The sequence below is a fragment of the Corapipo altera genome, unplaced genomic scaffold (genome assembly GCF_003945725.1).
Source record: "Corapipo altera isolate COAL_440 unplaced genomic scaffold, ASM394572v1 69, whole genome shotgun sequence".
In the NCBI taxonomy this organism is placed as follows: Eukaryota; Metazoa; Chordata; class Aves; order Passeriformes; family Pipridae; genus Corapipo; species Corapipo altera.
The window spans coordinates 2,300,736-2,320,443 of NW_020884908.1; the positions used below are offsets into that span (position 1 = coordinate 2,300,736).

At 41.7% G+C, this 19,708-nt stretch overlaps 1 protein-coding gene across 7 annotated transcripts in view; it reads left to right on the forward strand.

Moving 5' to 3' along the window:
* ARHGAP24 (Rho GTPase activating protein 24) overlaps positions 1-19,708 on the forward strand; it is a 214,590-nt gene that overhangs the window by 167,315 nt on the left and 27,567 nt on the right. For 5 of the 7 annotated variants that reach the window (XM_027652834.1, XM_027652830.1, XM_027652829.1 and 2 more), the window contains one exon: positions 9,545-9,667. In XM_027652834.1, coding sequence (XP_027508635.1) covers positions 9,545-9,667 — 123 coding nt within the window. Of the gene's footprint in view, positions 1-9,544; positions 9,668-12,467; positions 13,848-19,708 lie in introns of those variants that run through there. The other 2 variants (XM_027652828.1, XM_027652833.1) reach the window with 2 other exon arrangements.

Here is a 19,708-nt window from a genome sequence, read left to right on the forward strand (position 1 = left end):
CCATACAAATATGTGTTGTGGAAGTGACCTTTCAAAAAAATCCATTTGAAGTTGAGTGTTTGCACTTCAGTGCAATTCATGATGAGAGGCTGAAAAGCAAAGAAAGCATTTAGTAGCACAGGGCAGCTGTTTCTCCAGCAGCAATAGCTCCAGGATCTTGCTTTTTGCCAAAACAGAGTACTCGCAGTCAAATTCTTCTAAAGAATGGCTGACTGTTTCTACACCAGCAACTGCTTGGGGCTTTTTCCCTTCTCTCCCCAGAAGTGGAGATGGATCTACATTTGCAGGGATTTACTCTAAAATGAACTTGGAGATGAGCCAAATTTCAAGTAACATGGTCATTTTCGTGTCCAATTTGAGACACTTCAGAGAAGGTTCTTACTCTTAAATGACAGTAATTTATCTTTAAGGTGTGTCAGATATGACAGAGAAAACATGTTTGCTATAATAATTTGTATTTATGCTTTTCTCTTAGACTAAATTAGTTACAACAGGTAACAGTGAAGTCGTCCACTAATTCTCGCACTGCCACTAACGTTTGACCTTATGTCATCCTCAGACTCCTTCCTTCACAGGTCACTGAAAAACTCATGTTCTTCTCTCTATGTTGTTTGTTTTAGGAGTTCTGCTGTCTGTAAGGAAAGAAGCTGTACTTAAGAAAGCAAATCTGTCTTGTCTCTGTCCCCAGGAAACAAGCCTTGACAATTTGGTATCATCTGTGTGTACAAGTTTTAACTAAAAAAGCTGCAGTATGTTTTTAATGGTTTATGGCATTAGGCAAGACTCTGCTTGATTTTTACTTTCTTGGACTCATAATTTCAGTGGAAAGTTCTTTATAGTTGAAGTTGTGAAAATAGGGCACTGTAATAGCGCTGTACATGTATATAGACAGGTGTGGCATGCAGTGTTTTTTTCTATAACTGGATCAATATTTTGTATGTCTCACATTGTAGTTATGAAGGACATAGAGGAGTAGATTTCTTATGGCCAATCTCTGGGGTTTTTTGTTTATTTATATTTTCACATCTTCCAAACCAAAAACAAACAACAAAAAGCCCCCCTGAAATTCCATTGCAAGAGACAAGTGAGCTGTGCTGGTACCAATATCTTAGTGACAGGGAAGGCTAGGATGAACAGACTCTACAAAATAGGTACCACTTGGGCTCTGTGGCTGAGGATGAGGTCGAAAACTCATCTGTTTGAAGCACAGCAGAAGTTTAAACTAGGAATACAGGAAGGGCAGCAAAAGTGGGAGGGAAGAATGAGACATGCCTGAAAAGATTAAAGTGCTCTGAAAAAATCAGAGCTCTTCTGTTGTATGAGGGATGGTTTGAATTCACATCTCTTTTCCTCATTAATGATATCTCTGACACAATTATAACTTCTGTTTAGCAAGCATCACAGTTTTTTGCTCAGGTATTTAAGCTGTGCAATGCACAAAACGCTTAAATACACCACTGGTTTTATGCTTTTATTTTGCAAAACACTAAATTTACTCTTACAGACAGATGTGCTGTGGCTGCAGCCCTGTGGCACATAAGAGACCCTACCTGGACAGAGAATTCATTGTGTTACACGTGAGGAATCCATTTCCCGAGCCTGATTTCAGGTATCCACCAGCAGCTGGTTCAGTGCTTCAGGAAAACAGCTCATTCTGTTGAAAAAGCCCTGCTGTCTTCCAGGCATTCTGCAAGTGGGGAAATTGTGCTAGAGCACAATGCCCACCAGGGAATGTACTTGTTTGAGCAGTCTTTTGGTATTTAGCACTTAATTGAGGCTGCAGCCTCATTTTATGCTGAAAAACTAATATGCCTCACCCCACCCCCAAACAATACACCCTTAGTGCAGAAAACTGTTCAAGATTATTAATGCCAAAGATTGGCTTGGATATGAGCAACAGAAAATGGTATTTATACTGAAGTATTTAAAAAGCAGTACCTTCAGTACTGACTTGTTTGCAGTTACTTATTTCCATCTTTAGGAAAATGTGTTAGTTCTTTGTGAAGAGAGAAATTAAATGGTGCGGCTGATATGGTTTGGTAGTAAAAAAATGGTTTGATAACTGTATTTCAAAGCTGAGATTTCTCAGTATTAGTCAATTAAAACACCTAGGTGTTGCAAGTGTATCTCTGGCTATGTCTGTGTCCTTTTTTAGAAGACGAAGCAGCCCTGAGGCAAACAAGAACATCAGATATAACAGGATAGTCCTAGGAAATTGTAAATGAAATTGTAATTTGTATGTCTCCCTTGACCTAATGTATTACCTGTCATCAAGGCTTTAGAGGTAATGCAACTATGTACTATTCTTCTTATGAAACACTAAGAACTGCTGATAATATGTTAATTTATTAGCTTAATTTTTTTTTCCCAGAAACAAGTTTGTGTGCTCAGTTTTGTCACAAAGGCCTTTAAAACATGGATCCTAAAATCTCAGGGGTTGTCAAATAATAAGCTAAGATGATAAGCCATCCTTGCCAAAATTCCTTTTATTTTAAGTTGGATAGTGGGTTTTGTGTATCTGAATAAAATGCTGAGAGTTGCCAGGTTGTTTGTTCAGTTTCCCATCTGGGGAGCTCAGAGCAAGATAAAAAAGTTGAGCATGTTAGGATTTGATTGTTCAGCAGGCAAGGAGCCTGTGAGTTCCTTACTGCAGTCTAGCATAGTGCTGGTTTTCTGCTTCCCTTGGCTTTTGGGATTTCCATCACTGGTGGCTCTTATAACGTCTCTTAAGAGACCTTTCCAGCGTGCTCTCTTTTATAGTCTTAAGTTCAAGCTCTTTGCTCCCTGCCTCCCTCTGTCTTAGCTTCCCTGGTTGATTTTCAGTTTCACAAAGTCCAATATCACATCTGCAATCCATGGACATCTTTCCTCCTTCACGATATAGAAATGTTTTAGAGAAGCTGCACCATGAAAGATGTAAGTAGGTTGAGTATTTTTGGAAAATACAATGATATTCTGTGTGCTTTCCATGGAGCAGGTCTCTCCTAGTGAGAAGATACAGTTTATATGCTGAAACACTCAATTCAGAAGTAGTGCTGAAGCTCCTGTAAATGCAGAATATTTGGCTCTGATAATCATACAGTGTGGGTTGTCCTTTCTGACATGAGCTTTTGTGTGATCATTAAGAATTTGGTTTTCCAGGGTACCTTAACTTTGTAGTAAAAGTAAAAGGGGACAGTGACTTGAACTTAGGCTTTGTACTCCTTTTTTCATTCGAACTTGGTCTGTGTATCCTTTTTTCATTCCAGTTGAAGGAAGGGGAAGGCAGTAAATTCTTGGTCAAGTTTTACATGGTCTGGAACAGCAGGAGCAATTACCAAGCATGTGCAGAATAAAGAAGCTTTTAAGAATTATAAATAAACAGAAAAAACAGATATGCACAGCTCCTGTCTGCAAGCTCCATGTTGCATTATCAGAAGTCTCCAGCTGATATGCAAAAATTCATTGCCCTGGCCTTCTCTCCACCAGCACACCTGCAGTGCTTAGCAAGCAGTATGCGCAGTTCAAAAACGTGGCAGGTTTCAAGTAGCTTTGTCTCTTTCTGATCTTTAAATTGGCCATGTGAGATGCAGTGGGTCGTTGCTAAGCCTTCAACATAGATTCTCACTTGCTATGAACAAAGGTTTCTCAATGAATCCCAAAGCCAATAAGACATTAAAATCTCATTAAAATACAACTGCATTCCAGAGCGGCTCCTTCATTTGACTTTGCAAATTTCAACCTGTGCTCTGACCAAGCTTTTTGCAGTTAGATTTTTCCACTGGCCCAGCTGGAATGAACTAAAAACACTTTAAACTCATCTAACAGTTTGAGGGCAGTTTGAAGGACGAATTGTCCCATATCAGCCCAGTGCAGGAACCCAAATCATCCTTGAAAGACACCTACGCATGGTTTTCATCAGACTCAGGGTGCACAGGCATAGGCATAGGCAGTGCCCAGCAGAAGAGTTCTTATGTTTCATTAAAATAGGGCTGATTATAAGTTTAGCAGTTCCTTATGTCACTTGGGGAAGATTGATCCTGTAGTTGCCAGTGTTGGTTATGTGAAAGACATACATATGAATTTGAACTGTCTTTTAGTAGCTCATCAGTATGTCAAGTCAGACTTCGGTGCTTAAAGCAGCAGTGGTTAGTGTTATGTTACTATCAAGGTTGGGTAATTATAATTTCTGTTTTGTTCTTCAACAAGGAGTTTCATTAGGGAAAAAAATAAGGTTTTTCATCTTGTTCTCTGATATTCTAGTATGCTCTACAGCTTGCAGAAATGCTTTCTGCTTCGGATTAAAAAGTCTGAATACAAATGCTGCAAAATGAAAGTTGATAGAGGAAATTCAGGTGGATTCTCCCAGAGAAATAAGTTAAATATGTCACTTAATGTGAAGTTTATTTGCAGAAAAGGGGGAAAATTTAAAAACCCAAAGTGTAATGGAAGAGTCACGGATTCTGTAATAATTATTGGTGTTTACTTGTGACGAAATACTAACTGGAGTCCTGATCAAGAACAAGGAGTTACACAGTCTTATCATACACCTCAAAAGAGAATAGCATGCCTACTTCACTGCACATGAAGACGGCACTTATACATCGAGCTGCACTTGGAAGATTTGTGCAAAGCACAGATGAGCACGTTTGAGTTGCAAACAATTTATATGGAGTATCAGTTGTATGAAGAGCAGCTCTTCTACCTTAAAGGCTGGTGCAGCTGTGAGGCTTCCAGTGATACAGGGAGGTGTGGGAGAAGAGGGCAGTGTTGTTCACTGCACGTGTGCTGCAGAAATATGTTGATGAACAGTAACTGGAAGAGAATTTCAGATCATGCCACAGCCAGACTATTTAAAATACAAGCTTAAAAAAAAAAGGAAAGAAAAGAAAGTGGAAACAGGGTGGAGTAGAAAGTAAACAAAGGATTCTAAAGGCAAGATTTTAAGAAATTAATGAATATCAGCTCCTAAGTTTTTTTTAAGTATATGGCATGATTTTTTGTGACGTAATGAGTAGCCAGGAGTTTCTGTTTGGATACCGGAGGTGCATTTAGAGTATTTGTCTGAAATATCAGAAGGCTAAAATTTTACTATTTATCATTATTTTCCTGAGGAAACAAATGTGAAGCATCCAAGCAGGAGGATGTTTCTAAAAAAAACCCCATTTGGTTCAGTTGTAAGGTCAGTCTGCCTTTCATACTCTTTCAGTTCCCAAGCTGAGAGTAAGGGTTTCAGAAACTATGGCTAAGACAGGAGCTGCGGCTAAAAGAACTGCACAAGGGAGTAGGGAACTGTTTCACTTCGAAATTGCTCCCCAATTTTATTTTATTTTTAAAATTTGAATATTCTTTTGAGGTTGGCCACGACATTCTCAGCTCAGAAAAATCAGATTAATCCTAGTTTTTGATGTTCCTCCTGGGAGAAAATTCTCTTTTAAACAGTTGGTATGAATTTAATCCTTTCGCATTCCATTCTCAAGAATGCTGGAGCTACTGTTTGCAAGAAATCCAAGATGCTTTTAAACGGACGAGGCAGTGTTCCATTCTGAGTTTAGCTTTGGTGCGTCCAGGTAAAGGAAACGTGTTGGGTGAGACAGGAAGAATCTCCGAAGTAAAAACACCTTTCACGACTCCTCCGCCCTCCTCCCCCTTACCCTCCCAGCCGAATGCCAAAATGTCTGTGCGTTCTCGTTTAACTGATGGGCGATAAAAAGCTGGAGAGCTGTGGAGCCTGGTACTTCATTCAGGAAACAATCCCCCTTAAACGCAGTCTCCGCCTCTTGGTGCCTCTCCGAGTGTGTGGTGTGGTGCTGCAGGAGCGAGCGCGGGTTGTGCCCTCTCTTTTCCCCTGCGGAGTGGGTCCCAGCAGGAATTGGCCTCTCCGTATTTTAATTGTGGTGGTTTTTTTTTTTTCTTTTTTTTATTATTTCCGGGTGCTGGCAAGAGTTCTTAAAATCGCTGGCCTCGCTGGTACCGGAGGGGTGCTGGCTTGGTGGCAGCATCAGCCTGTGGGTCACTGAGCCCCCCCCCCCCCCCCCAGCAGGCAAGGACAGGATGGACCACTGGGCACCTCTAGGTCATTGCTGGTGCCAAAGGGGCAGGACGAGAAATCTGACCTGTTTACAGTGGAAGGTTCATCACGGTACAGTGCTGTTCCAGTGTTTCCCCTCCACGTGGATGTTATGCATGAATTTCTTGAATAAATAGGAATACATTTCTGATGCTGCCAAGAAAACAAAACAGATTAGGGATTGGTCAGGGCTGCAGGAACAACAGGGTGTGGTGGTACGTTGTGGTTTTGAGACTCCAAACAGTATAGATCCAATTACTTTTGTCCGTTACCAGAGGCTGGAGAAACAGAGGATGTACACATCAGTTCTGTAAACAGCAGCTTTTCGTCTTGAACATACCAGAGTCAACTTCGTTGGTCAGGTAGCCTGGGTTCTGCTCCCTTCGAGTCCTGTGACACCTGTAAAGTAACAAAGGGAAAAAGATGGGAAAAAAAGGTGGAGTTCGTATTCCAGCCTCTTGAGCTGGCTGTTCAAAAGCAGGCCACAACACACAGCCTTAGGCATTTCTTGGACTGCAAATGCAGTGAGCACCATTTTCAAGTTGATGTACTTAATGCTGGTATCTGTGGTATGAATAGATGTCTGATTTTTGGAGATAGTGATCTACTCATGCTTCATTAAAATCATAACAATAGTATTAATAGCAAAAAAAAAAAAAAAAAGTTGAGATGTTAACCAGTGTCTTTCAGAAGTGTCCTGCAGACCTACTGAAGATTCAGAGAGGTCCTTCTAATTCCAGTTTTGGTTTCTGGTATTTCTTATCTGAAATTTTCCCGAATCATGGTCATTTCTTCTTGTCTGTCCCCCAGTCTTGTTAATTTTGTATGTAAAATGTAGTCCCACTAAAAATTAACACTTGCACTAAAACACACATCCAAGTGCTCTTGTATCCCCAGAAATCTTCTACTGAGGCTCTAGTTAATGAATAATAAGTACATTTAATACACAAGTAGGAGAACCCTTCAAGATTTAATATCGTGTTTTGAAAGAAAGGAATTGAATTACAAAGTAGACAGATCTAGAATTGCTATAAAATGATGAAGCTCCTTCTGATGGGAAAGCTTTGCTTTCTCATAACAAGGTGGTGTAACTGCACATTATGCTTCCCTTCTCTGCAAAATTAAACACAGATTGATTGTGTATTGGCTGAGTGGGTGTTTTGCTGAGTTCGTTTAAATTACTGCTCCGGAATTCACACTATAAATGAACTAGCCAGACTTCTGGGATTAATCCAGTCTATGTGGAGAACACCCTGCAATTTGTCATAACGTGATAACTCGGTAAATATTACATAATCTGTTGAGTAAATACTACATAATCTGCTGAATTTAAATGTGCAGGCTATTAAAAGAGTATGGAGTGATCTGAGAGACACGTGAGAGGAGGACCATCACATGTCATCTTTTTTGTTGTCTCTTTAGTAAGAGGATCACATCACCATTTTTTTTATTCCTGGATCTGATACATATTAGGTGTATGCGTAATTTTTGTTCTTTTTTGTATGACACCTCACAGGATCTTTGTCCATTAAAATGAAAAGAAACTACAGTACAATATGACAAGATAAATATTTTTTTCCAGTATTTATCAGCCACAAAAAGGACTCGACTATGGTGCATGGTTTTTCTCTATACTGTATTTATTACTATTATATTTAATAGCTGTGACAAGATATTGAGATTTTATTATCTTTATTTTTTGGCCTTTTCAGGATAAAAACTCTAGGTGATATGTAAACTGGGCCAGTTTAAGTAAACTGTTGACAATGACATGTTTCCTCTCTGCGGTTGAGTGAGAGATCCATCCTCCTTTTGGTCAAGATAACTATGTAGAGGGTAGAAATGGGGAGTGAATTTCCAGACTCTTGTTTTGTTCTAGGCAGGGTTGATGAGGAGTGCTACTGTTTGGGATGCTAATGCTTCCCTGTCGCCATACCCTTATCCTCTACTTCTTGAAAGGTAAAAACAGTGGAACATAAAGTAGAAGTAAGATCCATGTTTTGTACCATGTTTGTGCCAGTTACTGAAATAATTAAAAAAACCCCAACCAGCAGTTTAACTCATCTTGATATTTCTCTAGTTTTGACATTAAAAATAGGTTCATCCCTACTGTGTCTTAGAAAAAAATCAGTGTTCTTTAGATTTTTAAATTGTGGTATGGAAGTCATTTTGGGGAATGTACTGTATGGAATGGCGGTATTTTGTCTGTGGAAAAAGAGTCCCTGTTTACCTCCAAGTTGAAATTTAAGTTTTGAATAATGATGTAAACCTTAAGAATAAGTCTTCTGTACAATCTGCCCGTGTCTAGGAAAATCTGGCTTTTGCATTTATCAGGTTTAAACTTGCAAGTTCAAAGGTTAACTTTTCAGTTAAGTCCCTCTTACAGTTGTGTGCCCTAATTCTGTAAAGCATGGACTGTAGGACTAGGTTCATTCCGAACGGTTGTGCCAGGAAGTCATGATTGGATTTTCCAGTCCTTAAGAAATTTCTCTTTAGAAACAAAGCTGTTTTCTATGCCCAGCACTAAGCAGGGCACTCTACAGAAGACCTTCCAGGAACAGTATTCCTGCTGTAATGAACAAAGATGTTTACTTTAGATATGACTAGGGTAAAAAATGGGAATGTAAGAAGCTGGAAAGAGATGAACACAGGGCTCACAGGATTTCTAGGTGCACTGCATTTGTGTGTGAAGTGCATGTGCCTGCCCTTGGCTCAGTGAAAGGGCTTCAAAATGCCACTCTCCTGGAAGGATTTGCCCTTCTGCCTGGAAAGGTGATTTGAATATCCATGTGTTCTTGCACCAACACAGTGCCCATGAGAATGGAAGTGAAGCAGGACTACAAGTCCGAAAACCTGGAGCTGTGGCAAGCCAAGTGCTGGTTTTGACCTTCTTAGTGTGCGCCCATCTTTTAAATAAAGGAAAATAAGGCACTGTGTTCCCTTTTAATCTAATCCTCAGACCCGTCCAAGGCAGTGGATTGTACCATGTCAGCTGCAAGTGTCGGCTGCCTTCTCCTTAGAGAGTCACAGCAGCACTTGGGTGTATCAAATGTTATTGCTATGAATGTGACACATTGTGTTCCTGAAAATAAGAGTGGAGTCATCCCCACTTGTTCAAAGCACTCTTATCTGTCTCTGCATTTATTCTCTCCTCCATGGTACAGTAACTACTGCAGAATTTCCAGTGCATGTATCAAGTTACAGATTAGTGTGGGCCCCTGTGGTTCTTGGAACAGCATGGGGCTGTTTTTGTTTACTGATGACATTTATCCTCTCATTTCCTTTTGGAAGCATGACAGCTTCTCACTGTCTGATGGGGAATGTACTTACAGGACCTTCTTTTCATGCCACGTCTGACGATAAACACTCCACTGCAGAGTATCCATGTCTGCTTGCTGTGGAGCCACTGTCGGTGCTTCCAGCAGCCAGACTGGCAGGAGCTTGGCTGGGCAGGAAAACAAAAGGGTTTCTAAGTGCAATTATCTTCTCTTGCAGGAGGAGACCGAGAGCGGATGACAGCTAATCATGAGACGTACCTCCTTATGGCGAGCACGCAGAATGACATGGAGGATTGGGTGAAATCCATCCGCAGGGTTATATGGGCACCATTTGGAGGAGGTGAGTCAGTGAGGGAACATGCAGGGCTCCCAGATGCACAAAAGACACATGAGGGTTCTTCTGTTGTCTGAGTTCTGAAGTGGAGAATGGTCTAGATCTTTCCAGAAAAATGGAGTAAATAAACCCTTTTGTTTTCATTTGCAGTGCAGGTATTGGGCATGTTTCCATGCAGAGGGCTCAATTAAAAGGCTTTAAACTGTCTGGAAACACTTCTCTTGATGAGGATAGCACACGATAGTGTGAGGAGAAGTTTTCACAGAAGATTGGTCTTCTGTGAAATCAGCTTTCCTGCAGGGAGAGGCAGGGTAATTCCTTGGGTCACCAGCTGAAAGACCATCCATGTGTTTCATAAATGCCTGTTATGAGAAGCTGTCAGCGATTCTCCTGCCAGTGACAGCTAAGACCAGTAATAGTATTATATAAAGCTATGCCTCAGAATATTAGCACTAGCAGTATAGGATTTTGATTGGCATGTCCAGTAATTTCAGTAGTACTGGATGAAAATTTATTGTTGGAAGTCTACTTGTCTTTTTAAAAAGCTCTCTTATATTGAATGGGCTGCAAATTATTATAATAATTTCTCTCATTATTATTCTGGTGATAGTGTCTCTGTTACTATAATACAAATGTGATTGGTACACTTGCACAAAATGTCTGTATGTTAATCAGTCTGTTCCTTGGAGCTCTCAAATCTTTTAAGTCTAGGGACAGAAATATTTTCCTACTGTGAAAGAGCACCCAGTATTGCATCAAACAATTGGTCTTGTCTGCAGGTTGCTGGAGAAATCAGGAAGGCAGGATGGTCTGTGCTGTTTCCTGACTGAGAAGTGCAGTTAGCACTGAAAACTGTGATTTCTGACTGCAAATGTCTTTTTGCTAACTGCCAGGTAGACCACAGGAGGGAGGAGAGAGAGACTGAAGGAAACTACCATTTTAAACAAAACTTTCTTCTAAGCCACCCATCTTCCTTTGTGCTTTATTCAGGTGACAGTTTTTAGGAGAGGATTTCAGCCTCGCTGACGGACTCAGCTGTGCTGAGGGACTTGGTCAGCTAGGGCCTGCTTGGCATCTCTGAAACATGACTGCCTTTACTTTGGCTCCTCCTGGGAAAATGTGCCCTGGAAGGGTGGTGCAAAGCAGTAGTCTCACTGGGATCTGGCTCTATGTGTTAAATAAGCAGGCACAGCCCTGAGTCTGGGCATGTAGGTCTTGTAAGAGGATGCTTAAAAAAAACCCAACCAAACCAACTCCAAAACCCACAAAGTGAAAGGTTTGTCTTAAAAGATGTGATCTGCTTCAGGCGTATTGAGTTGGTTTGGGAGAGGGAAGGTGCAAGGAGCACAGTCTTCTGTAATTAGGCTGCTTAAGAAATCTGCTTTTTTAATTAGCATGAAGATTACCCATACCCAGCTTTCTCTTTGGAAAGCAGGCCTCGTGTTGAGCTCCTCAATATTCTCCTGCTCCAGTGAGGTAGCAGCATAAGCTGCTGTGGCAATGATAAATTTGGGGACTTAACAGAACTGGATTTTTCTGTGTGTCTTCGTGGTTTTTTGAACTTGGCTTCCAACACCACAGTATCTTTCTGTGGCAGATAATAAGGAAAGGCAGCCTTGCTGTTCTGTAAGTGGTGAAGTCTCTACGTGTTAGAGGCAGGGAGCTGAGATTAGGTGAAACTCCGTTTCTAGCCCAAGTCCATGCACAGAGCTACAAATAGAAACCAAATCTCCCAAGTCCTGACCCTGTGCTTTCTTCACCAGCTCCTCATTTCTTTTATAGGGCAAGAGCTATTTCTGATTTACAGCTGGGAATCCTTTCAGCCACTATGAAAATTCTCAGGACACTGTCATTGTTCTAGGCACATTAAATGCCATTTGCTGAAGGAGGCACCTCTCTGGAGACTTTGCATGCTGATTTGCATAAAACAAAAGCAGGAGCAATCCTTGCATCACTGTTTCAATTCGTTTGTACTTAAAACACTTCCAAGCGTGTTCTTCTTGTTTTTCCTATTGGATTTCTTGCGCCAATACACTGACTCAGGGTTGTTTGTAATGGGAAGCAAACAGTTAATTCCCTGGAAAACGTGAGAAGGCTTGGCTGTGATAACAAGGCAAAAGCAGTATCATGGGATTTGTCACCATTAAGAACCCTGTTTTTAGCATGTCCCCCATTTTATTAACTACTTAAGTCGATAGTCTGAGCCATCTTCACAAGTGTAAATAAGCCCTGTTAACTGTTTTGTAATTATGAATGTTGGGACACACTTATATTTTTATTATCCTTTGCTACAAGGATGTTTCTGCAGCTGCTGCAACAGTCTGACCCTTCTAAAGACAGGCACTTCTGGCTTGTCTTAAGAGCTTTTATGAGCTGTAGCTACTGAAGTTAAAAATGGATTTATATGTTACAAAAACTATAAACAAGATAGAGAAAAATTGCAGTCACATGATGGAGACTAGCCAGTAAAAAATTTACAAGACAAAATTATTTCAAACGGCTAATTAATCAGAACACTAGTTTTGTAACAGCTTCCTAAATTTCAGTACTAGATGGTAAACCACAATAGTCCAGTGTCACACAAGTCAAGTGCCACTTTGAGTAACATGTGAATTTTCTGGTTTTCTTAAGCATTGTAAGCAAGCTCTGTGTGTGTGTGTGCGAGCTCACATGTAACGCATGTGTTTGAATCTTGGTGAGCCACTAATATTTAAAAGTTTGTCTGGCAGTGGGAGAGGACTGCTGGTACCAGAGCAAGGAGCTTTGTAAATGATTAACCATATAATTAAATTGTTATTTGTTAACCTGTGCTAGAAAGAGCAGGCAGGAGGGGGGCAGGTGGGAATCTGTGAAGGTGATCAGAAACAGCTTGTTTTTTGCACCAAAAGAATAAGGTGACTGTGGAAAAAAATCTGAAAGGGAAAAGAAATGTAAATGAGGCAGGGCATGCAATGCCTGTTTGCACATGAAATTCCCTTCCTGATTAGATTAAAAAGGCAGTTTTTTTACAGAGCCTGCAACTAAGGGGGAGGGAGAAGAAGGAGCATGAGCGTTTTAGCAGGGGTAGTGGTGTAAGGTCTGGCACCTCCTGCAGGAGCCAGGCACAGCCTGCTCGGTTTTCCAGCAGCCGCACATGACAGCCGCCTGAAGTCAACTCAAAGTCACCCGGAGGAGCGGCGAAACCTGCGCTGCGGCGGCTCCTGCACGTCCTTCCCCCGCACCTGCTGCACGCACACGGCAGCGGCGGCAGCCGGGCTGCCATCGCCTGCCCAGGGGCCGGAGGGAGCGAGCCACCGCCGCATCCCCGTCTGGAGGCACGTATTCCTCAGCAGCTCCCCGGGATCCTGCCGGCGAAGATGCGCTGCTGCCGCATCTGACGCGCCTCTCCCGTGAGAGCTCCTGGTAGTTCGAAGGCAATAAAACGAGCGAGAAGCCCACGAGAGCATCACACGAGGAGCTGGGTGTATAAAAGGTCTTTTGAAAGGAATCTCTTATGGACAAAGAGCTTTTCGGGCGAAGGGGCTGTTATTTTTGCTTCTTGGTTGCAGAAATAGAGGGTGCCAGCAAGGAGTGTTGTATCCTGGAGGATTCTTCAGTGGCCTTTTTGGTATTATTCTTCTCTTTCCCCTTGAACGCCACAAAGTGCTGACCTTATCCTGTGGAATAGAGACTCTGCTGCTCAGCCCCCTGTTCCGGCTGGGAGAAAGAGGTCTTTCTCCCCCTCCGTCTGTGCAGGCACTTCTCTTTGAATGGAAGATACATCTTTTTGCTGAAACTCTTTTGTTGTGACATTGCATAATAGGCAGTTGTCTCACCGCAGGAAATAAAAGAAACGAAAGGAAATAGATGGAAGGAAATTGTTCCCCAAAGCAAAATTGAAGCAGGGAAGAGAACATTAAAATCATTTTGAGCCCTACCCAAGATCTAGAAGACCACAAATCTGCTAGCTCCAGAGGAAAATACACTATTATAAGAACTCCTCAGCAGTCAGTAACGATGAGCAGTCGTGGTGTTTCGTCTGGATGCAGCTGGTAAAGGAGAGCTTTGGAGGGACGTGGGGGCTTGGCCTGTATGATGCCTGAAGACAGAAATGCTGGAGTCCGCAGCCCAGGTGCCTTAGCAGCAGCTCCTTTCATTCCTAAAACTACTTATAGGAGAATTAAGCGGTGTTTTAGTTTCCGTAAAGGTAGGTCCACTCTGTCACTGCGTTCTGCTTTGCTAGTGAAGCCGTGGTTTCTTACAAGTCAAGGGGGATGTGTGTGCAGGGGCAGATGAGAGTACCGAAACAAAAGACATTAAACAATGCAGATGCCAACATTCCACGAATGATTTATTTACTTCTTTGTTCATTTGTTTGTAGCTGGCCAGCTGATACTGTCTCCTCTACATAATAGCCTATGAATGCTGGAATGAGGTGGTTTGAGACAAGATTATTGCAGTGCCTCTGAGCAAAATTAAGTGAGAGCTCTGGGGGAATCAGACCTGTGATGCTCTGAGTTGCCTGTTTGTCTTGGCAGAACATCAGGAAAAAGAGTTTCTGCTTGCATTTTATTTGTGTGGTAGGAGGGGGGTAGAAGAAAAGGGACCAAAGCAACGTGATAAATGTTCCTCTGTGCAGAAGACCGAGTCCTTGGTTTCAGAGATTTCTGATGGATTGAGGTGTAGCCCTACAGTGCACTGTCCTGTTGCAGGTGATGCACTGTCACTTCATCGTGCTGCCCTGCAGCCTCCATTTGCCTTTTCACCTGCTGCATGGAGGTGTTTAAAGCCAGTTTTCTTCTGCATTGCACATGCTCCTGTTGAAGCAGAGCGTGGCAGTACTCAGGGAAGGAGGGCAAAGCAGAGGCTGGATTCTGTAATATGTCAACTGGAAGCACTGGAAGGAAAACACATGTCTGAGAAAGAGATATGACAAGTGGTGGTAAGGTGCCACAGGACTTGGGATGGGTGGGCAGAAACTGTCTCTATGACAAGGACAAAAACTTTGTGTAGGGGAAGAGGAGGACATTGGTGTTGTCTTAGAAGCTATGCTGAACTGAGAAATGCCAGTGAGAGGGCTAAACTGTCATGTTGTTTTGAAGTGTGAGAGATTATTTTATACGGAGCTTGCACATATTCTGTTGTCTTCTTCTCCTGCTCCTTTCTCAACTGTTCCTTCATGCTGCCATTTGCCCTTTTGCAAGACCATGCAGCTCTTTGCTCACCAGCCTCAGTAGTGATGTGGTGACGTCATTGCCTTTGAGGGATGTGTGAGCAGGCAGTCAGGGGCGATGTCTTGAAACCAGATATCACAACCAGTGAGGGGCTCACTGCAGAACTGCAGCTGAGACAGCACTGAAAGCTGTTTGCCCCCTGTGCCCCCCTCCCCAAGGCCCTTGATTGCTGGAGTTCTGTCCTGCTGGAGACAGGCCAGGAGGATGTGCATGTGTATTGCATTTCAAGGTGTTGGTGTGAATTAGAGCTGCCTGTGCCCAGTTCACACGCTTAACTATTTGAGAAATGTTTGGAAGTTGAATAAAGGATTAACTGATAATTTTGCAGACAGCTGCCTTTGTGCCTAGCTACAGCCTTAGCTGCTCCAAGAAGAGCTTCAGCTGTTGATTCTTTCTCTGTATGTTCTGACACGGAAGCTGTCCATGTCTAAAACTCCAAGTGAAGCTGCAGCGCTGGGGGCAGAGACAGAATGATGGAGGTGATGCTGCTAATGTGCTTTCCTCTCTGTATCATATGTTTCAGTTGCTTTCTTATATGGATTTCTATCAAGATTGTTGTCTTAAGGCCCCTTGATCAGACCTGCAGAATGCTGGGGGCATATGTTTCACTATGTCCTTGTCCTGCTGAAGTCAACAGAAAGATGAACATTAACTGGATTTTCATTAAGGTTGCACAGACAAATTAGGATGACTACCCCTGTCTTATTAATTGGCATACAGAATTACTATAACTTCATTTGCAGATTGTATACTTAAGTATAAAAAAAAGGCAAAACTAGCCTTCTACAAACCTAGTCCATAGTTTCATAAAGCAGATTAGTTAGTTCTAAGCTGTGTAACATGATGCAGAAGATAAAATTAACAGGGAAAATCATTGGCTAGTCACTGGAAGGGGAAGGGAATCATGACAGTTTTTGTTCAGACAGAGATGTGTCATGATCTTCACCAATGAGACCAGGTGTGTAGAACCCTTCCTGGAAATCCAGATCAAATTTCCATTGTGATTGGCACCAGAGAATTAAATGTCAGATTTGTTTGGAGGTCACATTGTAGGAGAAGTCAGTGCTCAGAGGGCAGCATCTGAACAGAGGCAGAGCCAAGCATCTTTAAACTCCAGTGTGGAGAAGATGCTCTCTGGTTAAGTTCCACCACAGGAACTTCCAGAGAGACCATGCAGGGTAAGTGGAGAAAGCAGTATCTGAGGGTGGCATGCAGTGGTGAGAACATTCAATAGGATGGTGAATTTGGATGGGCAGAGTTTTGGAGGAGGAGGTGGCATTGGCTGTGGCTGGAGAAATAGTGCCTGATGTGATCAACTGTAATAAGTTCCCAGGGAAGTTTTTAAAATTGCCCTCTTTCCTTTCCTGTATCTAATTCTACTTTTATTTTAGAGTTGTTTTTCCTAAGCAGGTTATTTGGGTGTGCGTTTTAAACTCCAGGGCAGAAGTTTGTCTTGCCTTCTCTACTGCTGGCATCACACTGACTGTGGGGTAGGAGAAGGCTTGAAGGAAGGAAAATTATTCAGGCAGGAACAAAATTCTGCTGCTGCTGGTTTTGATGAGATTTTTTCCTCCCCTCTAAATTACAAAATTTCGTAGAGAAGAAGAAAATACTCTCTGCCTTTGATCCACTCAAAACAGCACTTAGTGCTGGGGAACATCTGAGCAGAAAGCTGATAGAAAATAATAATTTAAAACTCCATATTAGGTGTTATGTGCCCATGACAGCCACTTCTTTGTGTTATTCCAGGACCTTTGTTCGCAGCCCTGCCGTTGAAAGCCATTCATCTGATCTGTTATTTTCACTGTCAGTGAACTACTGATTGGGATTGAGAGCTGCTTAAAATTCTCATCCAGATCCTAAGCTGAGTTCCTTTGACCTTAACTGGACCCTTCTGATCAGTATAGCCAATAAAATCAGAACTTATTTTGGAAGGACTGGGATCCTTTGCTGCACATTGGGAGAACACACGTACAGGTGTGGGCCTTCTGTGAAAGCATCAGCCCTCAGTGCTTTTTTCTCCCTGAAACCTTCTGGCTCACCAAGTACTTGTGCTGTGGTAGAGCCAGAGCGGCAGGTGGGCTTTTTTGAGGTATTCTTTATTTCAGGCTGTTCTTTAGGGAGCAAGGTGGCAGAACAGCCACCTTGATCTTCTCCTTTTTTCTTCCTGACTCAGAAGTCCGGAGACTTGAGATGTGAGCCCTGCCTGTGTTCAGTTAGCTAAGGAAATCATTGACTAGTAGCATTCTTAGGTTTTAAAACCATACTCTTAACTGTGAATATGTACCATAAAAAATACCACAGTGCTTTCACAACTTCTGAGTAGACATGTGCAGAATTTGCATACAGCACTGGAAATAGTCTTTCATAGTGTTCTGGGTATCTGTTAAGCGTGGAAATCCAGTTGCTCAGAATGTTTACAAAACTTCTGCCACGGGAATGTTCTAGTTAATGAATAACTGCTCAGCATGCCCTTTGCTAGCATGTGATTTTCCTCTTTGATGTTATGCGTGATCTTCACTTAATTGGATATAGCTTTAAAGACCTACAAGTGCTCTCTGAGAAAGCAGTTCTGCTGATTAAATCTAATGACTGGTCAGAACTGGAATCCTGTACATTTTCCAGCCTTCCACCAGCTGTGGGGAAGCAAAGCTGCTGCTATGCTGAATCTTATGGTTTCTTGTTAATTTATTTATTTTCTCTCTGGCACCCTGTCCCAAGGATAAACCAAACGATAGGTCAGCTCTTGTGCATCTGTGCATTCTGGATTTTGGAGACATTGAGAGTTAGGAGGAGAACTTGGGTTTAGATTACAATATGAGTTATGAGGGCTCTCTTTTATTTCCGTCTCCACAGAGATGTTCTTGTTTAGTTGCTGTAGTGAAAATTTACTTTTAAAAACCAGCATTATCATTATACATTTTTAAAAACCAGAAATTATCTCTGTGATTTTGGTTAAGTCGTAGTGTCCATAACTTGGACTGTCTTTTCCTAAATGAGGTGCTAGTAGTTACCAGTTACAGCTGATAGTGTTCATCGTTGTCTCTGCCAACCTCTAAGGTAACTGTACATTTGCAACCACAATTCTTCACAGCGTTGCCTTTGCTTCCTAATGGTCAACATCTGAGTTTTCATGAAGTGCTCATCTGCAGTAGTCTGTAGTAGTAGATGTGACATAAGAGGGGATAAAAGCATTAGAAAGGGACAGTGGAAGAAGGTGCATTTTACAGGGCAATGATCGTGGCTTTTATTCTAAAGCAAAACTCAACAGGTGCTAAAAAGATGATGAGCAAGGTAAAAGCTCTGACAACATGATGTGGAAGAAGAGTTCTTGTGTTTCTGCCACTTCTACCCCTGGCAACGGAGTACCTTTGCCATAAGGCATCAGCAAGTCTGTAACTTCAAGTCAATATTTGTGCAGGCTTATCATGACTGATTTCTTTCCTGGCCAAGTGCTGCCTGGTGCAGTGTTCTGCATTTGTTAGGTGGAGGAAATACTTCCTTTGGAGGAGTTCAGTCTATACTTTGGCAGAAACTCAGACCTTCCTAAGATAAATTCTAGTGCCAAACAAATTGGAGAATGAAGAGAGTAGTAAATGGTGACTTCAAGGTGTCGCATGGTGATTTTTCATGAGACTAAGGTCTTAACTTTAGGTTATTTCATGGTTGTCAGAGTTACCACGTTAGCTATGAGCTTCCCAAAGCTGAGTGTGGAGATCTCGTGCCTGTGAGGTAAATATGGTATTATCACCGTTCATACAGATGAGAAGCCAAGTCCCTGAGGCTTTCTCTGCCATGTGAGGATATGGGGCATACACCTACTCCTCCAGCTGGGAAAGTATATCTGTGGCCAGACTCAATGCAACTGTTCTGAGGATTGTGTAGGATCTGAATCAAATCTGTTAAATCTGAGACAACTGCTGTAGTTACTCTCTCTCTCCTTCAGGCATTCCTAGCTATGTGTATTTTAAGTGTCTCAGTGAAAATTGCTTCATTTACAACTTCCCTTATTGTAGGCAATAATAGAAACAATTCAGTGTCTACACTTAAGGGACCAGAACCAGGAAATTTTAGGCTCTGATTTGGACTTACTTTTTCCCCTCTCTATCACATCAGGTTTTATTTTCCCTCAGATATAGGTTTTATTAAGACTTTCTTCCTACAACACATGTAATTTTCTGCTACAATGCAGAACCAAGTTTGTCATATCCATGTATTTAATCTTTGTCAGCTTCTGTATATGAATCACTTGTTACTTTCTGTTTGTCCTAAAAAATAGTGTTTATTTCTAGTTACAGACATCTTAATACTTTATGGTTGCAACCTGTCTTCAATGCATTTTATGTTGTGGTTCATCAGCAATTTATAATAATATATGAAGGTTTTTTGCTTCCACTGCACGAAACAGCCTTATTCTGATTTTATTATCTATTAGATATGCTTTGAAAACCATTTTTAAAACAAACTAAAAAAAAAAAAGGCAGCATCCAAAAATATATTAATAGAAAGTGATGTGTTTTGACTGCAGTGTTATTACTAGTATGAGTTCCAAAGCAGTTTGCATATTTAAGCAGCAATATGCACATTACTGATTAAAGAAAGTTAGCATGGTGAGAAGCATAGCCAGGCTTGTTCTAATTGTACTGTCAGTGAGCAGGAGTTGTAACTGTACATACATTGTAATTGTATAATTGGAATATCCTATCATATTTTGTTTGAAAAGAGGCAAACCCCCTTGTGTTTAAAAGCAAGAGATCTCATTGGCCCTTGAAAGGAAGCTCAATTCTGTATGTTAATAGGATAAGATGGAGTAGAGTGGCCAAGTCCTATACCT